Source organism: Emys orbicularis, chromosome 5 (assembly GCF_028017835.1).
Source record: "Emys orbicularis isolate rEmyOrb1 chromosome 5, rEmyOrb1.hap1, whole genome shotgun sequence".
In the NCBI taxonomy this organism is placed as follows: Eukaryota; Metazoa; Chordata; order Testudines; family Emydidae; genus Emys; species Emys orbicularis.
The window spans coordinates 145360488-145385056 of record NC_088687.1 but is presented as its reverse complement, the minus strand read 5'-3'; the positions used below and the strand labels follow the sequence as shown (position 1 = coordinate 145385056).

The window sequence follows — 24569 nt, the reverse complement described above, 5'->3', positions numbered from 1 at the left end:
TTCCAATTTTTCCACATCCTTCTTGTAGTGTGGGGCCCAAAATTGGACACAGTACTCCAGATGAGGCCTCACCAATGTCGAATAGAGGGGAACGATCACGTCCCTTGATCTGCTGGCAATGCCCCTACTTATACAGCCCAAAATGCCGTTAGCCTTCTTGGCAACAAGGGCACACTGTCGACTCATATCCAGCTTCTCGTCCACTGTAACCCCTAGGTCCTTTTCTGCAGAACTGCTGCCTAGCCATTCAGTCCCTAGCCTGTAACAGTGCATGGGATCCTTCCGTCCTAAGTGCAGCGCCGCCGCCTTGTGGATATTCCTAGGCAAAATTATCTGGCATGTGAAGAGGCCCGGCCCTAGGGAAAATGGAACCCTGGGTGAACTTGTATTTTGGTGCCCTTTCTTTGAGTTTAAGCGTATTTAGTGATCCACATGCAATTAACAATATCTAGAATTAGTAAACTGTATAGTACAGGTATGTGTGCTCCACCCCCACCCTCCCCCGCCTTTAACTTCACAGTAAAAAAGCTTTGATTTTGGGGTAATCTTAGTACTGTGTGTGTATATATATGCAATTATTTATTACTAGTTCCTCTTTTTGGTTTAAATTATATAAAAGGTTTTTAAATGCTATCTCTGTTTATCTTATAAAGTTGTGGTTGTCTACTATTTTAAAAATGAGATGCAGTAAAAGAATGGCATCTTGGTAAAATGTATTTAACTATTTCATTAGTGTATAAAAAGTATAACTATAGGAGTATTAATAACATTCTAATGATGAAAATGTGAATAGCAGTAGACCAATTCTGTGCCATATGTTAGATAATTAACGGCCATACCACTATCACTGTAAACTAGCAAGCAAGTAAAGATTCTTCCACATGCAGGTACAGATTTTCTATTTTGGTATTGGTTTAATGTGGTGATATTTTTTCTTTCTGATTTTTCTTTCTGAAAGGTTTGAAACAAATCAAACCAATTATCTAGCCATCCTAGACAGGGAATGAGGTGGGTGACCTGTGGGAAAACAATAGCATGGGGCCATGCAATTAAAGATGGCATCATCATGCTGCTCACACCCAAAGAGGACAAATTAACCTTGCATACTCAAAAACTAGCAGCAAGTTAAGGGCCCCACTTTTTATTTATTTTTAAACAATTTTGTATTTAAAGCCAATCCCTGATTCTGGAGGCATAAAGCTCCCTGTATGTTGAGGGACGCACGCCAACAAACACCCTCTGTGTATGTGAGCTAGTTCCTCCTTCTCATGATTGTGGGGGGTGCCCTTCCAATCACCCCCTCTGTGTTTGGGGGATGGGGGTAGGCAGGGAGTCCCTCTCAGGCCCTTCTGTGTGGGGTGATGTCTGTGTAGGCAGAATGGGGAAATCCCCATGGGGTAGCCCCCATCACAGCTAGGGTGGGGCACTTCTAGTGCTCAGGGTCCCTGCCCTGAAGCGGATAAGGCCCCTCTCGCTGTCTCTGAGGGGCCTCTGCATTAATCCCTTCTGCCAGCTCTCCCCTCAGAGTTGCCACCCTGCAACGTGCTTGTGACTGGTGCCAGGTGGGTCAAGCCAGCCCCTGCCCCACTCCTAAGTCACACCCTTACAGTGGTCACTGCACGGTCCTCCCTGATTCCCGCCAAGAGTCCCTCCCACCCACAATGCGACCAAGCTCTGCCCTCTCTATTATGATTGGCCAGAGGCCCACTCTTCTTCACCTGCTGAGTAGCCAGGTGGACATTCAAGCCCCCACCCACAAGGCCCCGTTCTCTTATCTATTCCCCTTAAAGAGCCTTTCTGAATTGGCCATGTCACTCTGACACCGCCCCATTCAGCTGGCTTCTTCCTCGGATTGGCTCTGGCTTCCCAAGGCCACGCTCTAACCCACCCCCTCCGATTTAGTCCCTTTACAGATTGGTCATGGCCCAGTTCGCGGAGCTCCCATTGGCTTCTCGCACAGTCACTCAGACTGAACTCCCCATCCATCACCCTACCCCTGGGGAAAGCGTTGAGGGTCCACAACTGCAGAACCCTGCATTTTGTCTGTGTGTGCTGGCCCCACGCTGGCCTTCCTACCAGCCCGTACCTCTGCGCCTGTGTTCTGTCCAGAACCCAGCCCAGAGCCCCACTCCTGGCCTGAGCCCCACGATGCCCCCCGAGCATAGCGCCCTGGGCAGTTGCCCAGGTCACCCACTCCTAAGGCCGGCCTTGCGTGCGCGCACCTAAGTGGAACACACGTCTGCATCACATTGGAAGAAACACAGCTACAGTAAGTAATCATTTGTTCTCCCTGAATAGACGTCCCCTGACTTTGTGGTTTTGTGTCTCCTAGCTAAGGACAAAAGTGAGAGAATTTTCTCCATGGCCTTTGTGAAGCTGATGAGACCTGATGGTACAACCCTGCATGACGGTGAACATGACCTCATTCTATATAAGGTATTGGTGGGTCCAGGCAAATCTATCTGTTCAGAATAAAGGAGACCACAAAGAAGATGCATCTTCTCCCTCCAAACTATTTATTTATGCAGGGCATGGGAGCTTAGGGAGTCTACTCTTTATGGGTGCAAACTTTTTAGTCTGCCCCCCCTAACACAGCCCTTCCAGATGCTTCCCAGGATTTCCCATTGTCCCTTCTACCCTCTGATCCTCTAGGGCTCTGTTTCCCCCAGCTGTTGTCCATTTTCTTCGCTTTCTCCAGCCTCCATTCTGCTCTTTTGCAGTGGCCCTGTAGATGCCTATTGCTGTCTTTCTGTTACGATGCAGAGCAGTCATGTCTATAAGTTGTAGCTTCGTTTTCTGGCACATTTTTGGGTTGTCTTCAATAGAAATGAATGGTTTCGATTAAGAAATTAGTTAATTTGGCTACATAATTCAGCACTTCTATGCCACAGCAGTTGAGGGTTCTTATTAGAGCATGGATAGAAATTTCATGCTCTAATAAGAATATAACATTAGGGATCTATTATAGACCACCTGACCAGGACAGTGATAGTGATGATGAAATGCTAAGGGAAATTAGAGAGGCTATCAAAATTAAGAACCCAATAATAGTGGGGGATTTCAATTATCCCCATATTGACTGGGAACATTTCACTTCAGGACGAAATGCAGAGATAAAATTTCTCGATACTTTAAATGACTGCTTCATGGAGCAGCTGGTATGGGAACCCACAAGGGGAGAGGCAACTCTAGATTTAGTCCTGAGTGGAGCGCAGGAGCTGGTCCAAGAGGTAACTATAACAGGACCACTTGGAAATAGTGACCATAATAAAATAGCATTCAACATCCCTATGGTGGGAAGAACATCTCAACAGCCCAACACTGTGACATTTAATTTCAAAAGGGGGAACTATGCAAAAATGAGGGGGTTAGTTAAACAGAAGTTAAAAAGTACAGTGACTAAAGTGAAATCCCTGCAAGCTGCATGGGCGCTTTTTAAAGACACCATAATAGAGGCCCAACTTCAATGTATACCCCAAATTAAGAAACACAGTAAAAGAACTAAAAAAGAGCCACCGTGGCTCAACAACCATGTAAAAGAAGCAGTGAGAGATAAAAAGACTTCCTTTAAAAAGTGGAAGTCAAATCCTAGTGAGGCAAATAGAAAGGAGCATAAACGCTGCCAAATTAAGTGCAAGAATGTAATAAGAAAAGCCAAAGAGGAGTTTGAAGAACGGCTAGCCAAAAACTCCAAAGGTGGTAACAAAATGTTTTTTAAGTATACCAGAAGCAGGAAGCCTGCTAAACAACCAGTGTGGCCCCTTGATGATCGAGATACAAAAGGAGCGCTTAAAGATGATAAAGTCATTGCGGAGAAACTAAATGGATTCTTTGCTTCAGTCTTCACGGCTGAGGATGTTAGGGAGATTCCCAAACCTGAGCTGGCTTTTGTAGGTGACAAATCTGAGGAACTGTCACAGATTGAAGTATCACTAGAGGAGGTTTTGGAATTAATTGATAAACTCAACATTAACAAGTCACTGGGACCAGATGGCATTCACCCAAGAGTTCTGAAAGAACTCAAATGTGAAGTTGCGGAACTATTAACTAAGGTTTGTAACCTGTCCTTTAAATCGGCTTCTGTACCCAATGACTGGAAGTTAGCTAATGTAACGCCAATATTTAAAAAGGGCTCTAGAGGTGATCCTGGCAATTACAGACCGGTAAGTCTAACGTCGGTACCGGGCAAATTAGTCGAAACAATAGTTAAGAATAAAATTGTCAGACACATAGAAAACATAAACTGTTGAGCAATAGTCAACATGGTTTCCGTAAGGGGAAATTGTGTCTTACTAATCTATTAGAGTTCTTTGAAGGGGTCAACAAACATGTGGACAAGGGGGATCCAGTGGACATAGTGTACTTAGATTTCCAGAAAGCCTTTGACAAGGTCCCTCACCAAAGGCTCTTAAGTAAAGTAAGTTGTCATGGGATAAAAGGGAAGGTCCTTTCATGGATTGAGAACTGGTTAAAAGACCGGGAACAAAGGGTAGGAATTAATGGTAAATTCTCAGAATGGAGAGGGGTAACTAGTGGTGTTCCCCAAGGGTCAGTCCTCGGACCAATCCTATTCAACTTATTTATAAATGATCTGGAGAAAGGGGTAAACAGCGAGGTGGCAAAATTTGCAGATGATACTAAACTGCTCAAGATAGTTAAGACCAAAGCAGACTGTGATGAACTTCAAAAAGATCTCCCAAAACTAAGTGATTGGGCAACAAAATGGCAAATGAAATTTAATGTGGATAAATGTAAAGTAATGCACATTGGAAAAAATAACCCCAACTATACATACAATATGATGGGGGCTAATTTAGCTACAAGAAGTCAGGAAAAAGATCTTGGAGTAATTGTGGATAGTTCTCTGAAGATGTCCGTGCAGTGTGCAGAGGCGGTCAAAAAAGCAAACAGGATGTTAGGGATCATTAAAAAGGGGATAGAGAATAAGACTGAGAATATATTATTGCCCTTATATAAATCGATGGTACGCCCACATCTCGAATACTGCGTACAGATGTGGTCTCCTCATCTAAATAAAGATATACTGGCACTAGAAAAGGTTCAGAAAAGGGCAACTAAAATGATTAGGGGTTTGGAACGGGTCCCATATGAGGAGAGATTAAAGAGGCTAGGACTCTTCAGCTTGGAAAAGAGACTAAGGGGGGATATGATAGAGGTATATAAAATCGTGAGTGATGTGGAGAAAGTGGATAAGGAAAAGTTATTTACTTATTCCCATAATACAAGAACTAGGGGTCACCAAATGAAATTAATAGGCAGCAGGTTTAAAACAAATACAAGGAAGTTCTTCTTCACGCAGCGCACAGTCAACTTGTGGAACTCCTTACCTGTGGAGGTTGTGAAGGCTAGGACTATAACAGCGTTTAAAAGAGAACTGGATAAATTCATGGTGGTTAAGTCCATTAATGGCTATTAGCCAGGATGGGTAAGGAATGGTGTCCCTAGCCTCTGTTTGTCAGAGGATGGAGATGGATGGCAGGAGAGAGATCACTTGATCATTGCCTGTTGGTCCACTCCCTCTGGGGCACCTGGCATTGGCCACTGTCGGTAGACAGGATACTGGGCTAGATGGACCTTTGGTCTGACCCGGTACGGCCGTTCTTATGTTCTAGGATATGATGTGAAATCAGGAGCCGTGACCCATACTTCAGTGCTGAGTTAGCACAGGGTTCTGGGAGTGTGCACAATAATTCAATTTTGCTCTGCTGCAGGAATTGAGGGCCACCTAATTAAGGTCTGTATAAATGATCCTATGAATAACATACCTTTCCTCTATAGAAAAGTACAAAATGATCAGACTCACTGAAAAACACACTATGCTGGGGAAGAGTCAACATGGCTTTTGTAAAGGGAAATCATGCCTCACCAATCTATTAGAATTATTTGAGGGGGGTCAACAAACATGTGGATAAAGGTGATCCAGTGGATATAGTGTACTTGGACTTTCAGAAAGACTTTGACAAGGTCCCTCAACAAAGGCTCTTAAGCAAAGTAAGCTGCCATGGGATAAGAGGGAAGGTCCTCTCATGGATCAGTAACTGGTTAAAAAATAGGAAACAAAGGATAGGAATAAATGGCCGGTTTTACAATGGAAAGAGGTAAATATTGGGGGTCCTCCAAGGATCTGAATTGGGACCTGTGCCATTCAACTTGTTCTTATATGATCTGGAAAAGGGAGTGAAAGTGAGGTGGCAAAGATTAAAGATGATACAAAATTACTCAAGATAGTTAAGTCCAAAGCTGATTGTGAAGAGTTACAAAGGGACTCACAAAACTGGGTGATTGGATAACAAAATGGCAGATGATATTCACTGTTGATAAGTGCAAAGTAATGCACACTGGAACAAGTAGTCCCAACTATGCATACAAAATGATGGGGTCTAAATTAGCTGTTACCCCTCAAGAAAGAGAGCTTTGGAGTCATCGTGAATAGTTTTCTGAAAATATCCAGTCAATATGCAGCAGCAGTCAAAAAAAGTAACAATGCTAGGAACCATTAGGAAAGTGATAGATAATAAGACAGAAAATATCATCATGGCAGTATAAAATTCCATGCTGCATGCAGTTCTGGTCGCTCTCTCTCAAAAAAAGATATATTAGAATTGGAAAAGGTACAAAGAAGGACAACAAAAATGATGAGGGGTATGGAACAGATTCCATATGAGGAGAGATTAAAAAGACTGGAACTTTTCATCTTAGAAGAGAGATGACTAAGGGGGGATATGATAGAGGTCTATAAAATCATGGATGGCTTGGAGAAAATTAATAAGGAAGTGTTATTTACCCCCTCAAGGGGAGGAGGGATAGCTCAGTGGTTTGAGCATTGGCCTGCTAAACCCAGGGTTGTGAGTTCAATCCTTGAGGGGGCCAAATCAGTACTTGGTCCTGCTAGTGAAGGCAGGGGGCTGGACTTGATGACCTTTCAAGGTCCCTTCCAGTTCTAGGAGATAAAAATAACACAAGAACAAGGGGTCACCCAATGAAATTAATAGACCACAGGTTTAAAACTGTGGAGGAAAACAAAGTCCTCACTCTGAGTTTAAAGCAACAAGCCAGAGGCAGCTTTATTACAAGCAATTGCAATATGCACAGGAGAGTACACACAAACAGGGATTCACCCTCCCGAGGCAGGTCTCCGTTAGATAAACAATTAGGGCAAGCTTTTATACCTTTTGTTGTATACAGTAATGATCAACAACTGCATTTTGTTTATACGTATTCCTTCCTGATATCTTGCTTTTCTCAGCAATTTTCTGCTACAGTCTGTGTTCCATTCTTCTCTAACCATTAATTCTCCAAATAACCTCTCTCAGTTTTTCCCACTCACCCAGGCCCTGCATTAAGAGTTAGCCTGACTCTTGCTCTTCCTGGAAGACTAAGATGTCTGCGCTTTTCCCAACTTCCACAAAACAAACATAAGGAAGTACTTCTTTATGCAATGCAGAGTCAACCTCCAGACCTCATTGTCAAAATTTTAACTGGAATTAAAAAAAAATAGATAAATTCATGGAGGATAAGTCCATCAATGGCTATTCGCCAAGATGGTCAGGGATACAACTGCATGATCCGGGTGTCCCTAAACGTCTGACTGATAGAAGCTGGGACAGGATGACAGGGGATGGACCACTCAATCATTGTCCTGCTATGTTTGTTCCCTCTGAAGCACTGGCCACTGTTGGAAGACAGGATCCTGGGCTAGATGGACCTTGGTCAGACCTAATATGGCCATTATTATGTTCTCTGTCTTTGCTTCCCTCCTTTCACTGTGCTGGTATTAATCAGAGAAGGGAAACCCTGTTGGATGCCATTTAGCCTATGCTCCAGAGATCAGCTCAGGATCATTCCCTATAATATATTTTCTAGTGCTTCATCCAGTCCAGTTATAAATGTTCCCAACGATGGACCTGTCACCCTTTCCATGGGCCTCTTCATAGGAGCTGGGGAGGCTCTACAACCTGCTCCCTTCCCAGGACTGCCCACCACTGAATGGCACTTCCTCCTTTTAAGCCCCTCCTCCATTCTTGGCATGACTCGCAGGTGTGGTGGTGTGGGGCAACTCCAGCCCAAGTAGCTCCTTATCCCTTTCTGTGTTGGTGTGGGGGTTATGCACCCTGTCACGGTGCCCTTAATCTCTGTGCATAACGCAGCCCCTCTTATCCATGATCACTTTTCGTTCTTTTCTGATATACTTTTTGGTATTTTTCTGGAAATGCAGTGTGCCCATAACTGAACCTCACTGTGCCCTGTTTCTTGCACAACAGGGCCTTGGTCCCTGATTGGGGCTCCTAGATACTACTGCAATACAAATAATAAATAAATGCTAGGGGAAAATCCTTCTGAAGGTCATGCACCAGTGCGCGCGCACACACCTATTGGAATGCACATGAGCAATCACTGGAAGAAGTAGTAATTCTTCTGTTCTACTCTGCTCTGATTAGGCCTCAACTGGAGTATTGTGTCCAGTTCTGGGCACCACATTTCAGGAAAGATGTGGACAAATTGGAGAGAGACCAGAGAAGAGCAACAAAAATGATTAAATGTCTAGAAAACATGAGCTCTGAAGGAAGATTGAAAAAATTGGGGTTGTTTAGTTTGGAAAAAAGAAGACTGAGAGGGGATACAATAACAGTTTTCAAGTATGTAAAAGGCTGTTACAAGGAGGAGCAAGAAAAATTGTTTTTCTTAACCTCGGAGGATAGGATAAGAAGCAGTCTGCTTAAATTGCAGCAAGGGAGGTTTAGGTTGGACATTTGGAAAAAAATTCCTAACTGTCAGGGTGGTTAAGCACTGGAATAAATTACCTAGGGAGATAAAAATCTCCAATGATGGAGATAACCCCCTGTCAGGAATGGTCTAGATAATTAGTCCTGCCACGAGTGCAGGGGCCTGGACTAGATGACCTCTTGAGATCCCTTCCAGTTCTATGATTCTAGGATTATGAACTACAAACTTCTGAGGTAAACTACACTACAAAGCTAGGGAAAGGCGAGGAGAACTTGCAAGCAAGTCACTCGCAGTTCCAACAATCCTCACAGGCAGTAAGAAGGAAGTGAAGGGGGGGTTGGGCCGGCAGGGTCATATATTGAGCGCCATGAAGGCGCCACTCCAGGGGGCTCCATAGCCAACCCGACAGGACCTACTGAGGGAAAAATCTTTCCGGCAAATGTGCACACAGCGTGCGCACACCTGATTGGAATTGTCGTGAACAAGCACTTGAAGAAGAACTGGGTTGGTTTGGTATGATTTGTTCTTGTCAAATCCATGTTGGTGGCTACTTATAACCCTGTTATCCTCTAGGACAGTGCTTACTTATACCCAGTTCTTCTTCGAGTGCTTGTTCACGTCAATTCCAATCAGGTGAATACAGGTAAATCTCACTTTCAGAGATGTTCCAATAAGCTTCTTTCACAGACTAGACTCCTTCCTAGTCTGGGCCCAATCCTTTCCCCTGGTATAGTCTTTGTTAGTTCCAGCAGACATCTTAGGTGGAAAGCAGGGGTGTTCTCATGACTGGCAGCCCCCTTTATTCTGTTCCACCCCCTTTTATAGTTTTGGCCCAATGCTGGAACCCTTTGTCTCTCTGGATCCCCACCCCACCTTCTAAATGGAAAAGCACCAGGTTTAAGATGGATTCCAGTATCCTGTGACATGGTCACATGTCCTGTGAGACTTCATTCTTCCAGGGCTGGCCCGCACGTACCCAGGGAGGCTTGCAAGCCATTTACAACCAATTGTCCTAGTCAGTGGAAGCCATCAAGCTTCAAACCACCATTAATGGCCCACACTTTGCATAATTACAATAGGACTTCAGAGTTATATTTCATATTCCTAGTTTCAGATACAAGAACGGTACATTCATACAAATAGGATGACCACACTCAGTAGATTATAAGCTTTGTAATAATACCTTACAAGAGACCTTTTGCATAAAGAATATTCCAGTTACATCATATTTACACTCATAAGCATATTTCCATAAAACATATGGAGTGCAACGCCACAATTGCTTTGAGATCTAGCAGTTAGCCAGTTTGTAATCTTTTAAATCCATATTCTTCACTGACTTAGTGTAGTGCTAATTATTGTACCAGAATATCATTTGGGACTAATGTCTACACCTAGCCATAAGTCAATACCTTACCAAGTCTAAGTATATTTTGTCAATACAGTTTCTGCTATCAACCAAACTTATCAAAAAATGCTGAGTCATACAGGTTGAATCTTTTATGTCCTGCCCATTCTGATGACACGCTTTGGATTTTAGGGTGACATCAGGAAATTGGAGGATGCCAGCTCTTACCTGAATCTGCCTTTTATGAGAAGTCTGTCAGAAACCAAGACCCTTTCTGGTTCGTCATTCCGAGTGAGCGGTGGCATGGCTGGTATGGGCATATCTTCCCGGGACAGCTTCCAAATCTCCACCCTCGTCTGCTCCACCAAACTAACCCAGAATGGTATGTAGGAGTTTTCCCCTGCTTTCAGCAGATGTGCACACCATGAAGTTCAGTGTGACACTTCTGCAGTATGCCAGTGTGCACATCACAACATGCCAGTGTGCACACTGCCACACTTAAATAAGCTGTATGCACTTCCTACACATCTGTATGTGTGTGTCCACCTTGCACACAGCTGCACAGCCCATCATACCTTTGGCAAACATGTATGTTTAGGTTTAAAAGCATTAATTAAATGTCTAAAGTGTAACCTCGCTGAAGTGAGGGAATTCTGAGGAATTGGCCCCCAGCAGCACTAAATCAGCCTGTTCCTGGGGACACATCACAGGAGAGCTTCTTATACACACCTCAAGACATTGGCACGTGATATCTGGCAGATGATGATCTAATTAAATGCAAAAAATCCTCAGCTGTAACATTAATGATACAAAAACAACTAGGAGTCCTTGTGGCACCTTAGAGACTAACAAATTTATTTGGGCATAAGCTTTTGTGGGCTAAAACCCACTTCATCAGATGCATGGAGTGAAAAATACAGTAAGCAGTATAAATATTACAGCACATGAAAAGATGGGAGTTGCCTTACCGGGGGGGGGGGTGGGGTATGTGTGTCAGTGCTAACGAGGGCAATTCAGTTAAGGTGGAAGCGGCCTATTCTCAACAGTTGACAAGAAGGGGTGATTATCAAAAGAGGGAAAATTACTTTTGTAGTGCTAACAAGGCCAATGCAATCAAGGTGGACGTCGCCACCTTACAGTAACAGAAGCACCAAAAAGCGAGAAAACGTGAAAGGTAAACTCTGGTTGTACTCTGAAAAAACATCTATTTACTTGATCTGGAGTCAACTCACTGAGAGACACCGCCATACAGCCCTACACTATTTATACAGCCACTTTTCAAACTGACCGCTCTACAAACTGTGCCTGAATATGAGATGCAAGCAGGGCTATTTCTTGCTGATGCATTGTCAGCAATGAAAATGGTGCAATTAGAATGTTTGTAACAATTCTGTGAATGCTGCATGAGCCAGAACAGACTCCAGCTGTGTGTCCTAGACCTGAGCTGACTCTGCTGGGTTCATGGGAACAGACTCCAGCCCTCTCTACCAGAGGTGAGCTGACTTTCCAGGGTCATAAATGTAAAGTAGTAAAACCATTTTAGTCGGTCAAATCAGCAGACAGGATACACATGGGGAGCAGAGCTGTTGAACATGAAGATGCCATTTTTTGTGTAGTGATTTGTGACACGGTCGAAAGGTGCTCCACAGGCTCTAGTGCATAAGTGGTTAACTCAGACCCCTGCCTGTCATATGGGTGATCGGTAGAGGAGAAGTGGCTGTGGTAGTGCCCACCTTCAGGGAAGGCCATGTCCTTTCCCATCTCAGTTAGTTAAAAGGCTGGAGGGGTCTAGAGCATTTGGGAGAACTCTTCTGAATGGCTTGTGTTTGTTTGGAACCATTTCTTTATGAAGCTATAAAAGAAAACTCATAGAATGGGGTTGTAACTGCTGCTGGTGAGAACATTATTAATCTTCCCTGGCTGAGGGTTCCACCCCACAGGCTTACATCGCTTTTCAGAATTAACCACACAACCTTAACTCCGCTCCCTTCAAGATATCCTTTATGATACAGCCGCTACAGTGTATAAACACACATGTATCAGCATCCATGGGCAACCTCTTGCCTGTGAGGAAAATGCTTGGGAAACTGCAAGGGGTCAAGCCGGAGTCAGTAGTGAGAAGCTAGAGCCACAGGTCAATCCAGAGGTCAGGAAGTGGAGTAAGCAGGGTAGCAGGGAAAGAAGGGTTCAAGGCAAGGGCAGGACAGAGGCAAGGCTGGGTGCAAGGCAGGAACAAGGTAACACAAGTGCAAGCACAATGTTGGGCATGAGCATTGAGAAGCCAGTTAGCTGCAGCTACTGCTGTTGGCTTAAGAGCCGGCCTGCTAGACCCTCCAGCCAATCAGGTGATATGGCCAGTCAGGCAGCCTGCTACAGGCCAGCTGTACTGATGAGGCTGCCTGGAGACTAGCTCTGCTGAGGCCTTTACCGTACCCCCCTCCCCATCGAGGGTGCCGTCTAGAGGCCTTGGAGCCTGGTTTCTTGGGGTACATGTGGTGAAAGACTTGCAGGAGATCTCAGGCATGGATGTGTTCTGCAGGTTGTCAGGAACGTTTGTCTGAGCCGTACCTGTCCCAGTCAATTAGATACCCAGCAAGAGTCTAGAACAGGGGTGGGCAAACTATGGCCCGTGGGCCACATCTGGCCTGCCAGCCAATTTAATCCAGCCCTCGAGCGCCCTCTGGGGAGCGGGGTCGGGGGCCACTCCGCGTGCGTATGCCGCAGCTCCATGCAGCTCCTGGAAGCAGCGGCATGTCCCCCCTCCTGCTCCTACGCATAGAGGCAGCCACGGGGCTTTGTGCGCTGCCCCCCGCCCCAAGTGCCGCCCCCGCAGCTCCCATTGGCCGGGAACTGTGGCCAATGGGAGCTGCAGGGCAGCACTTGAGGACGGGGCAGCACGCAGAGGGAGAGCTCAGTGGTCTGAGTATTGGCCTGCTAAACCCAGGGTTGTGAGTTCAATCCTTGAGGGGACCACTTAGGGATCTGGGGCAAAATCAGTACTTGGTCCTGCTAGTGAAGGCAGGGGGCTGGACTCAATGACCTTTCAGGGTCCCTTCCAGTTCTAGGAGATAGATAGGTATACCTCCACATAGGAGCCAGAGGGGGGAACATGCTGCTGCTTCCAGGAGCTGTTTGAGGTAAGCGCAGCCTAGAGCCCCCTCCCACACTCTGAACCCCTCGGTCCCAGCCTGGAGCATCCTCCTACACCTCAAACCCCTCATCCTGCACCCCCAGCTGGGGCCCTCACTCCCCCTGCATCCCAACCCTCTGCTCCAACCTGGAGGTCCCTCCTGCACCCTGAACTCCTCATTTCTGACCCACCCCAGAGCCTGCACCCCCAGCCAGAGCCTTCACCCCTTCCTGAACTCCAACCCCAATTTCGTGAGCATTCATGGCCTTCCATACCCAGATGTGGCCGTCAGTCCAAAAAAGTTTGCCCACCCCTGATCTAGAATATATCGAACCACTTATTTTTCTTGGCCCCAAACAGTTATAGGTGGAGGAGGAGGACGACTAGTATGCAGTGGGAAGGGATTCTTGAATAATAAATTTTAGAAGGGAGATGTGTAAATCTTGAGAGAATCTTGTAGCTGTAACTTGAACATAACAGGGTTAATCTGTTTCATGATCTGGAAAGACCTTGTGTACTGATAGGCCAGCTTTGCAGAGAGGCAAGTTGATCATAGATTCCAGGCGGATAACCACCCCTTATCCCCTACCCTAAAACCAGGTATTGGCTGGCGGAACTGGTTGGCATACCATTCATAAGTTGTCTTGGCGATTTTTAACTGCCCCTGGAGTTGTGGGCAATGATTTTGGTAATGGCAAGCATTGGCAATTTGGCGAGGATCTCTGGATGAGCATGATGGGGGAAAGTATAGTTAGCAAAGAAAAGAGTCTTACTTGCTGGAGGCATTTGTAGCATTGATGTAAGCAAACTTGGCGTGAGGTGAGGAATCCGGGACAGCCAATTATCTCAATGATAAGTTTAGACAGTAACGTAGGTACTGTTCAAGGACTTCATTGACCCATTCTGCCTGACTATTGGTGCTTGTATACAAGGCCATTGTGGTTAGGGTGGCAATACTCAGATGGCCTAGAAATTCTTGCCAGAAGTAGGAAATAAACTGGGCTCCGTGGTCAGATACCCTGCCTGTAGGCAAGCCCTGGAGACCAAAGATGTTCACAAATAGGCAAACTGTCTCCTGAGCAGAAGGAAGCACCTGGCTGTGCTCAGTGGTGGCAGACGACAGAACAAGGAGCAGTGGTCTCAAGTTGCAGTGGGGGAGGTCTAGGTTGGATATTAGGAAACACTATTTCACTAGGAGGGTGGTGAAGCACTGGAATGCGTTACCTAGGGAGGTGGTGGAATCTCCTTCCTTGGAGGTTTTTAAGGCCCGGCTTGACAAAGCCCTGGTTGGGATGATTTAGTTGGGAATTGGTCCTGCTTTGAGCAGGGGGTTGGACTAGATGACCTCCTGAGGTCCCTTCCAACCCTGATATTCTATGATTCTATGGAACAAAATATGCCAGCTTGGTTAAGTGGTCAACCACCATTAGAATTGTACTGTGGCCTTGGGAAGGTGGTAATTCTATGATAAAGTCCATGCGAAGGATGGCCCAAATCCAGGGCGGAGTGGATAGGGGCTGGATGAGACCCAGCAGTCTTGAATGGGGCAGCCTTAGTCCGGGTGCAAAGATCATAGGAATCTACACGGGACGCAACAGAGGCGCATATGGCTGGCCACCAAAACTTCCTGGAAACCAGGTCTTGAATCTTGGAATGGCCAAAATGGCCTGCTAGGGGAGTATGATGGCAGAATTGTAGGACTCAAAGCCGAGTGATCCCATCAGGCACACAGATGTGTCCCTTAGGGTATAGGATCCCATTCTGGAATGTGAAGACTGCAGAGGTCTGGTCCTGGTCATGGTCTAAGACTTGATGGGTTCACTGAGTAACAGAGCGGATGGTGCATAACAGGTTGAAGGCTACTGTTGACTAATATACGCTGACTAGCATACATATATATTATATATTGTAGGTAGTATTATTAACATATTCCAAGCATTTAAGTATACATATTATTAAGCATTAATATAGCAGTTATATAGCCCAAATTGGCCTGTTATAATCCTGTTCACTTATGTTAAGTATCCCATAACCTCTTACATAAACTGAAGTAAGCTTTGGCTTAAGGAGATAGGAAAACTGTCAGTATCAAGACATATAATTGATTTTCTCATAGCAACAAAAAGAGTTAGCCTCACAAACCTATTTATCCTAATACAGGCCTAGGAGGTTTCTTTTTGCCCCTTAGTACCTGGAATGCATGTACTCAGAACAAAGGTAAGGTGCATCCATTGTGCATATACACCGGTGCAGTTTCTTCCTTTCAAGAGTCTGACCAGTGGTGAGTACGGTATCCAGACAAAAATAACAGGAGTACTTGTGGCACCTTAGAGACTAACAAATTTATTAGAGCATAAGCTTTCGTGGGCTACAACCCACTTCTTCGGATGCATATAGAGTGAATCATATATTGAGGAGATATATATACACACACATACAGAGAGCATGAACAGGTGGGAGTTGTCTTACCAACTCTGAGAGGCCAATTAAGTAAGAGAAAAAAAAAAACTTTTGAAGTGATAATCAAGATGGCTCAGTACAGACAGTTTGATAAGAAGCAAGTGTGAAAATACTTACAAGGGGAGATAGATTCAATGTTTGTAATGGCTCAGCCATTCCCAATCCCTATTTAGCCCTGAGTTGATTGTGTCTAGTTTGCATATCAATTCCAGCTCAGCAGTCTCTCGTTGGAGTCTGTTTTTGAAGTTTTTCTGTTTTAAGATAGCCACCCGCAGGTCTGTCAAAGAATGGCCAGACAGGTTAAAGTGTTCTCCCACTGGTTTTTGAGTATTATGATTCCTGATGTCAGATTTGTGTCCATTAATTCTTTTGCGTAGAGACTGTCCGGTTTGGCCAATGTACATGGCAGAGGGGCATTGCTGGCACATGATGGCATATATTACATTGGTAGATGTGCAGGTGAACGAGCCCCTGATGGTATAGCTGATGTGATTAGGCCCTATGATGGTGTCACTTGAATAGATATGTGGACAGAGTTGGCATCGGGCTTTGTTACAAGGATAGGTTCCTGGGTCAGTGTTTTTGTTCAGTGATGTGTGGTTGCTGGTGAGTATTTGCTTTAGGTTGGGGGGTTGTCTGTAAGCGAGGACAGGTCTGTCTCCCAAGATCTGTGAGAGTAAAGGATCATCTTTCAGGATAGGTTGTAGATCTCTGATGATGCGCTGGAGAGGTTTTAGTTGGGGGCTGAAGGTGACAGCTAGTGGTGTTCTGTTATTTTCTTTGTTGGCCCTGTCTTGTAGGAGGTGACTTCTGGGTACTCGTCTGGCTCTGTCAATCTGTTTTTTCACTTCAGCAGGTGGGTATTGTAGTTTTAAGAATGCTTGATAGAGATCTTGTAGGTGCTTGTCTCTATCTGAGGGATTGGAGCAAATGCGGTTATATCTTAGAGCTTGGCTGTAGACAATGGATCGTGTGGTGTGTCCTGGATGGAAGCTGGAGGCATGTAGGTAAGTGTAGCGGTCAGTAGGTTTCCGGTACAGGGTGGTATTTATGTGACCATCGCTTATTAGCACAGTAGTGTCCAGGAAATGGACCGCTTGTGTGGATTGATCTAGGCTGAGGTTGATGGTGGGATGGAAATTATTGAAATCATGGTGGAATTCCTCAAGGGCTTCTTTTCCATGGGTCCAGATGATGAAGATGTCATCAATGTAGCGCAAGTAGAGTAGGGGCGTTAGGGGACGAGAGCTAAGGAAGCGTTGTTCTAAGTCAGCCATAAAAATGTTGGCATACTGCGGGGCCATGCGGGTACCCATAGCAGTGCCGCTGACTTGAAGGTATATATTGTCCCCAAATGTGAAATAGTTGTGGGTGAGGACAAAGTCACAGAGTTCAGCCACCAGGTTAGCTGTGACATTATCGGGGATACTGTTCCTGATAGCTTGTAGTCCATCTGTGTGTGGAATATTGGTGTAGAGGGCTTCTACGTCCATAGTGGCCAGGATGGTGTTTTCTGGAAGATCACCGATGGATTCTAGTTTCCTCAGGAAGTCAGTAGTATCTCGAAGATAGCTAGGAGTGCTGGTAGCGTAGGGTCTGAGGAGAGAGTCCACATAACCAGACAAGCCTGATGTTAGGGTGCCAATGCCTGAGATGATGGGGCGTCCAGGATTTCCAGGTTTATGGATCTTGGGTAGCAAATAGAATGTCCCTGGTCGGGGTTCTAGGCATGTGTCTGTACAGATTTGTTCCTGTGCTTTGTCAGGGAGTTTTTTTAGCAGATGGTGTAGTTTCTTTAGGTAATCCTCAGTGGGATCAGAGGATAATGGCCTGTAGAATGTGGTGTTAGAGAGCTGTCTAGCAGCCTCTTGGTCATATTCCAATTTATTCATGATGACGACAGCACCTCCTTTGTCAGCCTTTTTGATAATGATGTCAGGGTTGTTTCTGAGGCTGTAGATGGCGTTGTGTTCAGCATGGCTGAGGTTATGGGGCAAGTGATGTTGCTTATCCACAATTTCAGCCTTTGCACGTTGACGGAAGCAATCTATGTAGAAATCCAGTCTGTTGTTTCGACCGTCCGGAGGAGTCCACGCAGAATCCTTTTGTTTGTAGTGCTGGTAGGGGGGATTCTGTGGGTTAGTATGCTGTTCAGAGGTATGTTGGAAATATTCTTTGAGTCGGAGACGTCGAAAGTAGGATTCTAGGTCACCGCAGAACTGTATCATGTTCGTGGGTCTGGAGGGACAAAAGGAGAGGCCCCGAGAGAGGACAGACTCTTCTGCTGGGCTAAGAGTATAGCTGGAAAGGTTAACAATATTGCTGGGTGGGTTAAGGGAACTACTGTTGTGGCTCCTTGTGGCATGTAGCAGTTTAGATAGTTTAGTGTCCTTTTTCCTTTGTAGAGAGGCAAAGTTTGTCTTGTAAATGGCTTGTCTAGTTTTTGTAAAGTCTATCCATGAGGAAGTTTGTGTGGAAGGTTGGTTTCTTATGAGAGTATCCAGTTTTGAGAGCTCATTCTTAATCTTTCCCTGTTTGTTGTATAGGATGCTGATCAGGTGGTTTCGCAGTTTCTTTGAGAGTGTGTGACACAGTCTCTCAGCATAGTCTGTGTGATATGTAGATTGTAATGGATTTTTTACCTTTAGTCCTTTTGGTATGATGTCCATCTGCTTGCATTTGGAAAGGAAGATGATGTCTGTCTGTATCTGTACGAGTTTTTTCATGAAGTTGATGGATTTCCACTCCATACGGCTAAATGCAGTGCCTTGCATAATGACAGGTTTCAGAGTAGCAGCCGTGTTAGTCTGTATCCGCAAAAATAACAGGAGTACTTGTGGCACCTTAGAGACTAACAAATTTATTAGAGCATAAGCTTTCGTGGGCTACAACCCACTTCTTCGGATGCATATAGAGTGAATCATATATTGAGGAGATATATATACACACACATACAGAGAGCATGAACAGGTGGGAGTTGTCTTACCAACTCTGAGAGGCCAATTAAGTAAGAGAAGAAAAAAAAACTTTTGAAGTGATAATCAAGATGGCTCAGTACAGACAGTTTGATAAGAAGCAAGTGTGAAAATACTTACAAGGGGAGATAGATTCAATGTTTGTAATGGCTCAGCCATTCCCAATCCCTATTTAGCCCTGAGTTGATTGTGTCTAGTTTGCATATCAATTCCAGCTCAGCAGTCTCTCGTTGGAGTCTGTTTTTGAAGTTTTTCTGTTTTAAGATAGCCACCCGCAGGTCTGTCAAAGAATGGCCAGACAGGTTAAAGTGTTCTCCCACTGGTTTTTGAGTATTATGATTCCTGATGTCAGATTTGTGTCCATTAATTCTTTTGCGTAGAGACTGTCCGGTTTGGCCAATGTACATGGCAGAGGGGCATTGCTGGCACATGATGGCATATATCACATTGGTAGATGTGCAGGTGAACGAGCCCCTGATGGTATAGCTGATGTGATTAGGCCCTATGATGGTGTCACTTGAATAGATATGTGGACAGAGTTGGCATCGGGCTTTGTTACAAGGATAGGTTCCTGGGTCAGTGTTTTTGTTCAGTGATGTGTGGTTGCTGGTGAGTATTTGCTTTAGGTTGGGGGGTTGTCTGTAAGCGAGGACAGGTCTGTCTCCCAAGATCTGTGAGAGTAAAGGATCATCTTTCAGGATAGGTTGTAGATCTCTGATGATGCGCTGGAGAGGTTTTAGTTGGGGGCTGAAGGTGACAGCTAGTGGTGTTCTGTTATTTTCTTTGTTGGCCCTGTCTTGTAGGAGGTGACTTCTGGGTACTCGTCTGGCTCTGTCAATCTGTTTTTTCACTTCAGCAGGTGGGTATTGTAGTTTTAAGAATGCTTGATAGAGATCTTGTAGGTGCTTGTCTCTATCTGAGGGATTGGAGCAAATGCGGTTATATCTTAGAGCTTGGCTGTAGACAATGGATCGTGTGGTGTGTCCTGGATGGAAGCTGGAGGCATGTAGGTAAGTGTAGCGGTCAGTAGGTTTCCGGTACAGGGTGGTATTTATGTGACCATCGCTTATTAGCACAGTAGTGTCCAGGAAATGGACCGCTTGTGTGGATTGATCTAGGCTGAGGTTGATGGTGGGATGGAAATTATTGAAATCATGGTGGAATTCCTCAAGGGCTTCTTTTCCATGGGTCCAGATGATGAAGATGTCATCAATGTAGCGCAAGTAGAGTAGGGGCGTTAGGGGACGAGAGCTAAGGAAGCGTTGTTCTAAGTCAGCCATAAAAATGTTGGCATACTGCGGGGCCATGCGGGTACCCATAGCAGTGCCGCTGACTTGAAGGTATATATTGTCCCCAAATGTGAAATAGTTGTGGGTGAGGACAAAGTCACAGAGTTCAGCCACCAGGTTAGCTGTGACATTATCGGGGATACTGTTCCTGATAGCTTGTAGTCCATCTGTGTGTGGAATATTGGTGTAGAGGGCTTCTACGTCCATAGTGGCCAGGATGGTGTTTTCTGGAAGATCACCGATGGATTCTAGTTTCCTCAGGAAGTCAGTAGTATCTCGAAGATAGCTAGGAGTGCTGGTAGCGTAGGGTCTGAGGAGAGAGTCCACATAACCAGACAAGCCTGATGTTAGGGTGCCAATGCCTGAGATGATGGGGCGTCCAGGATTTCCAGGTTTATGGATCTTGGGTAGCAAATAGAATGTCCCTGGTCGGGGTTCTAGGCATGTGTCTGTACAGATTTGTTCCTGTGCTTTGTCAGGGAGTTTTTTTAGCAGATGGTGTAGTTTCTTTAGGTAATCCTCAGTGGGATCAGAGGATAATGGCCTGTAGAATGTGGTGTTAGAGAGCTGTCTAGCAGCCTCTTGGTCATATTCCAATTTATTCATGATGACGACAGCACCTCCTTTGTCAGCCTTTTTGATAATGATGTCAGGGTTGTTTCTGAGGCTGTAGATGGCGTTGTGTTCAGCATGGCTGAGGTTATGGGGCAAGTGATGTTGCTTATCCACAATTTCAGCCTTTGCACGTTGACGGAAGCAATCTATGTAGAAATCCAGTCTGTTGTTTCGACCGTCCGGAGGAGTCCACGCAGAATCCTTTTGTTTGTAGTGCTGGTAGGGGGGATTCTGTGGGTTAGTATGCTGTTCAGAGGTATGTTGGAAATATTCTTTGAGTCGGAGACGTCGAAAGTAGGATTCTAGGTCACCGCAGAACTGTATCATGTTCGTGGGTCTGGAGGGACAAAAGGAGAGGCCCCGAGAGAGGACAGACTCTTCTGCTGGGCTAAGAGTATAGCTGGAAAGGTTAACAATATTGCTGGGTGGGTTAAGGGAACTACTGTTGTGGCTCCTTGTGGCATGTAGCAGTTTAGATAGTTTAGTGTCCTTTTTCCTTTGTAGAGAGGCAAAGTTTGTCTTGTAAATGGCTTGTCTAGTTTTTGTAAAGTCTATCCATGAGGAAGTTTGTGTGGAAGGTTGGTTTCTTATGAGAGTATCCAGTTTTGAGAGCTCATTCTTAATCTTTCCCTGTTTGTTGTATAGGATGCTGATCAGGTGGTTTCGCAGTTTCTTTGAGAGTGTGTGACACAGTCTCTCAGCATAGTCTGTGTGATATGTAGATTGTAATGGATTTTTTACCTTTAGTCCTTTTGGTATGATGTCCATCTGCTTGCATTTGGAAAGGAAGATGATGTCTGTCTGTATCTGTACGAGTTTTTTCATGAAGTTGATGGATTTCCACTCCATACGGCTAAATGCAGTGCCTTGCATAATGACAGGTTTCAGAGTAGCAGCCGTGTTAGTCTGTATCCGCAAAAATAACAGGAGTACTTGTGGCACCTTAGAGACTAACAAATTTATTAGAGCATAAGCTTTCGTGGGCTACAACCCACTTCTTCGGATGCATATAGAGTGAATCATATATTGAGGAGATATATATACACACACATACAGAGAGCATGAACAGGTGGGAGTTGTCTTACCAACTCTGAGAGGCCAATTAAGTAAGAGAAGAAAAAAAAACTTTTGAAGTGATAATCAAGATGGCTCAGTACAGACAGTTTGATAAGAAGCAAGTGTGAAAATACTTACAAGGGGAGATAGATTCAATGTTTGTAATGGCTCAGCCATTCCCAATCCCTATTTAGCCCTGAGTTGATTGTGTCTAGTTTGCATATCAATTCCAGCTCAGCAGTCTCTCGTTGGAGTCTGTTTTTGAAGTTTTTCTGTTTTAAGATAGCCACCCGCAGGTCTGTCAAAGAATGGCCAGACAGGTTAAAGTGTTCTCCCACTGGTTTTTGAGTATTATGATTCCTGATGTCAGATTTGTGTCCATTAATTCTTTTGCGTAGAGACTGTCCGGTTTGGCCAATGTACATGGCAGAGGGGCATTGCTGGCACATGATGGCATATATCACATTGGTAGATGTGCAGGTGAACGAGCCCCTGATGGTATAGCTGATGTGATTAGGCCCTATGATGGTGTCACTTGAATAGATATGTGGACAGAGTTGGCATCGGGCTTTGTTACAAGGATAGGTTCCTGGGTCAGTGTTTTTGTTCAGTGATGTGTGGTTGCTGGTGAGTATTTGCTTTAGGTTGGGGGGTTGTCTGTAAGCGAGGACAGGTCTGTCTCCCAAGATCTGTGAGAGTAAAGGATCATCTTTCAGGATAGGTTGTAGATCTCTGATGATGCGCTGGAGAGGTTTTAGTTGGGGGCTGAAGGTGACAGCTAGTGGTGTTCTGTTATTTTCTTTGTTGGCCCTGTCTTGTAGGAGGTGACTTCTGGGTACTCGTCTGGCTCTGTCAATCTGTTTTTTCACTTCAGCAGGTGGGTATTGTAGTTTTAAGAATGCTTGATAGAGATCTTGTAGGTGCTTGTCTCTATCTGAGGGATTGGAGCAAATGCGGTTATATCTTAGAGCTTGGCTGTAGACAATGGATCGTGTGGTGTGTCCTGGATGGAAGCTGGAGGCATGTAGGTAAGTGTAGCGGTCAGTAGGTTTCCGGTACAGGGTGGTATTTATGTGACCATCGCTTATTAGCACAGTAGTGTCCAGGAAATGGACATGCTCTCTGTATGTGTGTGTATATATATCTCCTCAATATATGATTCACTCTATATGCATCCGAAGAAGTGGGTTGTAGCCCACGAAAGCTTATGCTCTAATAGTGCTAATAAGCGATGGTCACATAAATACCACCCTGTACCAGAAACCTACTGACCGCTACACTTACCTACATGCCTCCAGCTTCCATCCAGGACACACCACACGATCCATTGTCTACAGCCAAGCTCTAAGATATAACCGCATTTGCTCCAATCCCTCAGATAGAGACAAGCACCTACAAGATCTCTATCAAGCATTCTTAAAACTACAATACCCACCTGCTGAAGTGAAAAAACAGATTGACAGAGCCAGACGAGTACCCAGAAGTCACCTCCTACAAGACAGGGCCAACAAAGAAAATAACAGAACACCACTAGCTGTCACCTTCAGCCCCCAACTAAAACCTCTCCAGCGCATCATCAGAGATCTACAACCTATCCTGAAAGATGATCCTTTACTCTCACAGATCTTGGGAGACAGACCTGTCCTCGCTTACAGACAACCCCCCAACCTAAAGCAAATACTCACCAGCAACCACACATCACTGAACAAAAACACTGACCCAGGAACCTATCCTTGTAACAAAGCCCGATGCCAACTCTGTCCACATATCTATTCAAGTGACACCATCATAGGGCCTAATCACATCAGCTATACCATCAGGGGCTCGTTCACCTGCACATCTACCAATGTGATATATGCCATCATGTGCCAGCAATGCCCCTCTGCCATGTACATTGGCCAAACCGGACAGTCTCTACGCAAAAGAATTAATGGACACAAATCTGACATCAGGAATCATAATACTCAAAAACCAGTGGGAGAACACTTTAACCTGTCTGGCCATTCTTTGACAGACCTGCGGGTGGCTATCTTAAAACAGAAAAACTTCAAAAACAGACTCCAACGAGAGACTGCTGAGCTGGAATTGATATGCAAACTAGACACAATCAACTCAGGGCTAAATAGGGATTGGGAATGGCTGAGCCATTACAAACATTGAATCTATCTCCCCTTGTAAGTATTTTCACACTTGCTTCTTATCAAACTGTCTGTACTGAGCCATCTTGATTATCACTTCAAAAGTTTTTTTTTCTTCTCTTACTTAATTGGCCTCTCAGAGTTGGTAAGACAACTCCCACCTGTTCATGCTCTCTGTATGTGTGTGTATATATATCTCCTCAATATATGATTCACTCTATATGCATCCGAAGAAGTGGGTTGTAGCCCACGAAAGCTTATGCTCTAATAAATTTGTTAGTCTCTAAGGTGCCACAAGTACTCCTGTTATTTTTGCGGATACAGACTAACACGGCTGCTACTCTGAAACCTGTCATTATGCAAGGCACTGCATTTAGCCGTATGGAGTGGAAATCCATCAACTTCATGAAAAAACTCGTACAGATACAGACAGACATCATCTTCCTTTCCAAATGCAAGCAGATGGACATCATACCAAAAGGACTAAAGGTAAAAAATCCATTACAATCTACATATCACACAGACTATGCTGAGAGACTGTGTCACACACTCTCAAAGAAACTGCGAAACCACCTGATCAGCATCCTATACAACAAACAGGGAAAGATTAAGAATGAGCTCTCAAAACTGGATACTCTCATAAGAAACCAACCTTCCACACAAACTTCCTCATGGATAGACTTTACAAAAACTAGACAAGCCATTTACAAGACAAACTTTGCCTCTCTACAAAGGAAAAAGGACACTAAACTATCTAAACTGCTACATGCCACAAGGAGCCACAACAGTAGTTCCCTTAACCCACCCAGCAAT

At 44.8% G+C, this 24569-nt stretch overlaps 1 protein-coding gene across 1 annotated transcript in view; it reads left to right on the top strand.

Moving 5' to 3' along the window:
• The window catches only part of LOC135879496 (dedicator of cytokinesis protein 2-like), a 334214-nt gene that overhangs the window by 66870 nt on the left and 242775 nt on the right, over window positions 1–24569 (top strand). Inside the window, exons 17-18 of the mRNA XM_065405506.1 lie at window positions 2333–2436; window positions 10286–10475. Of these exons, the coding sequence (XP_065261578.1) occupies window positions 2333–2436; window positions 10286–10475 (294 nt within the window). The remainder of the gene's footprint in view (window positions 1–2332; window positions 2437–10285; window positions 10476–24569) is intronic.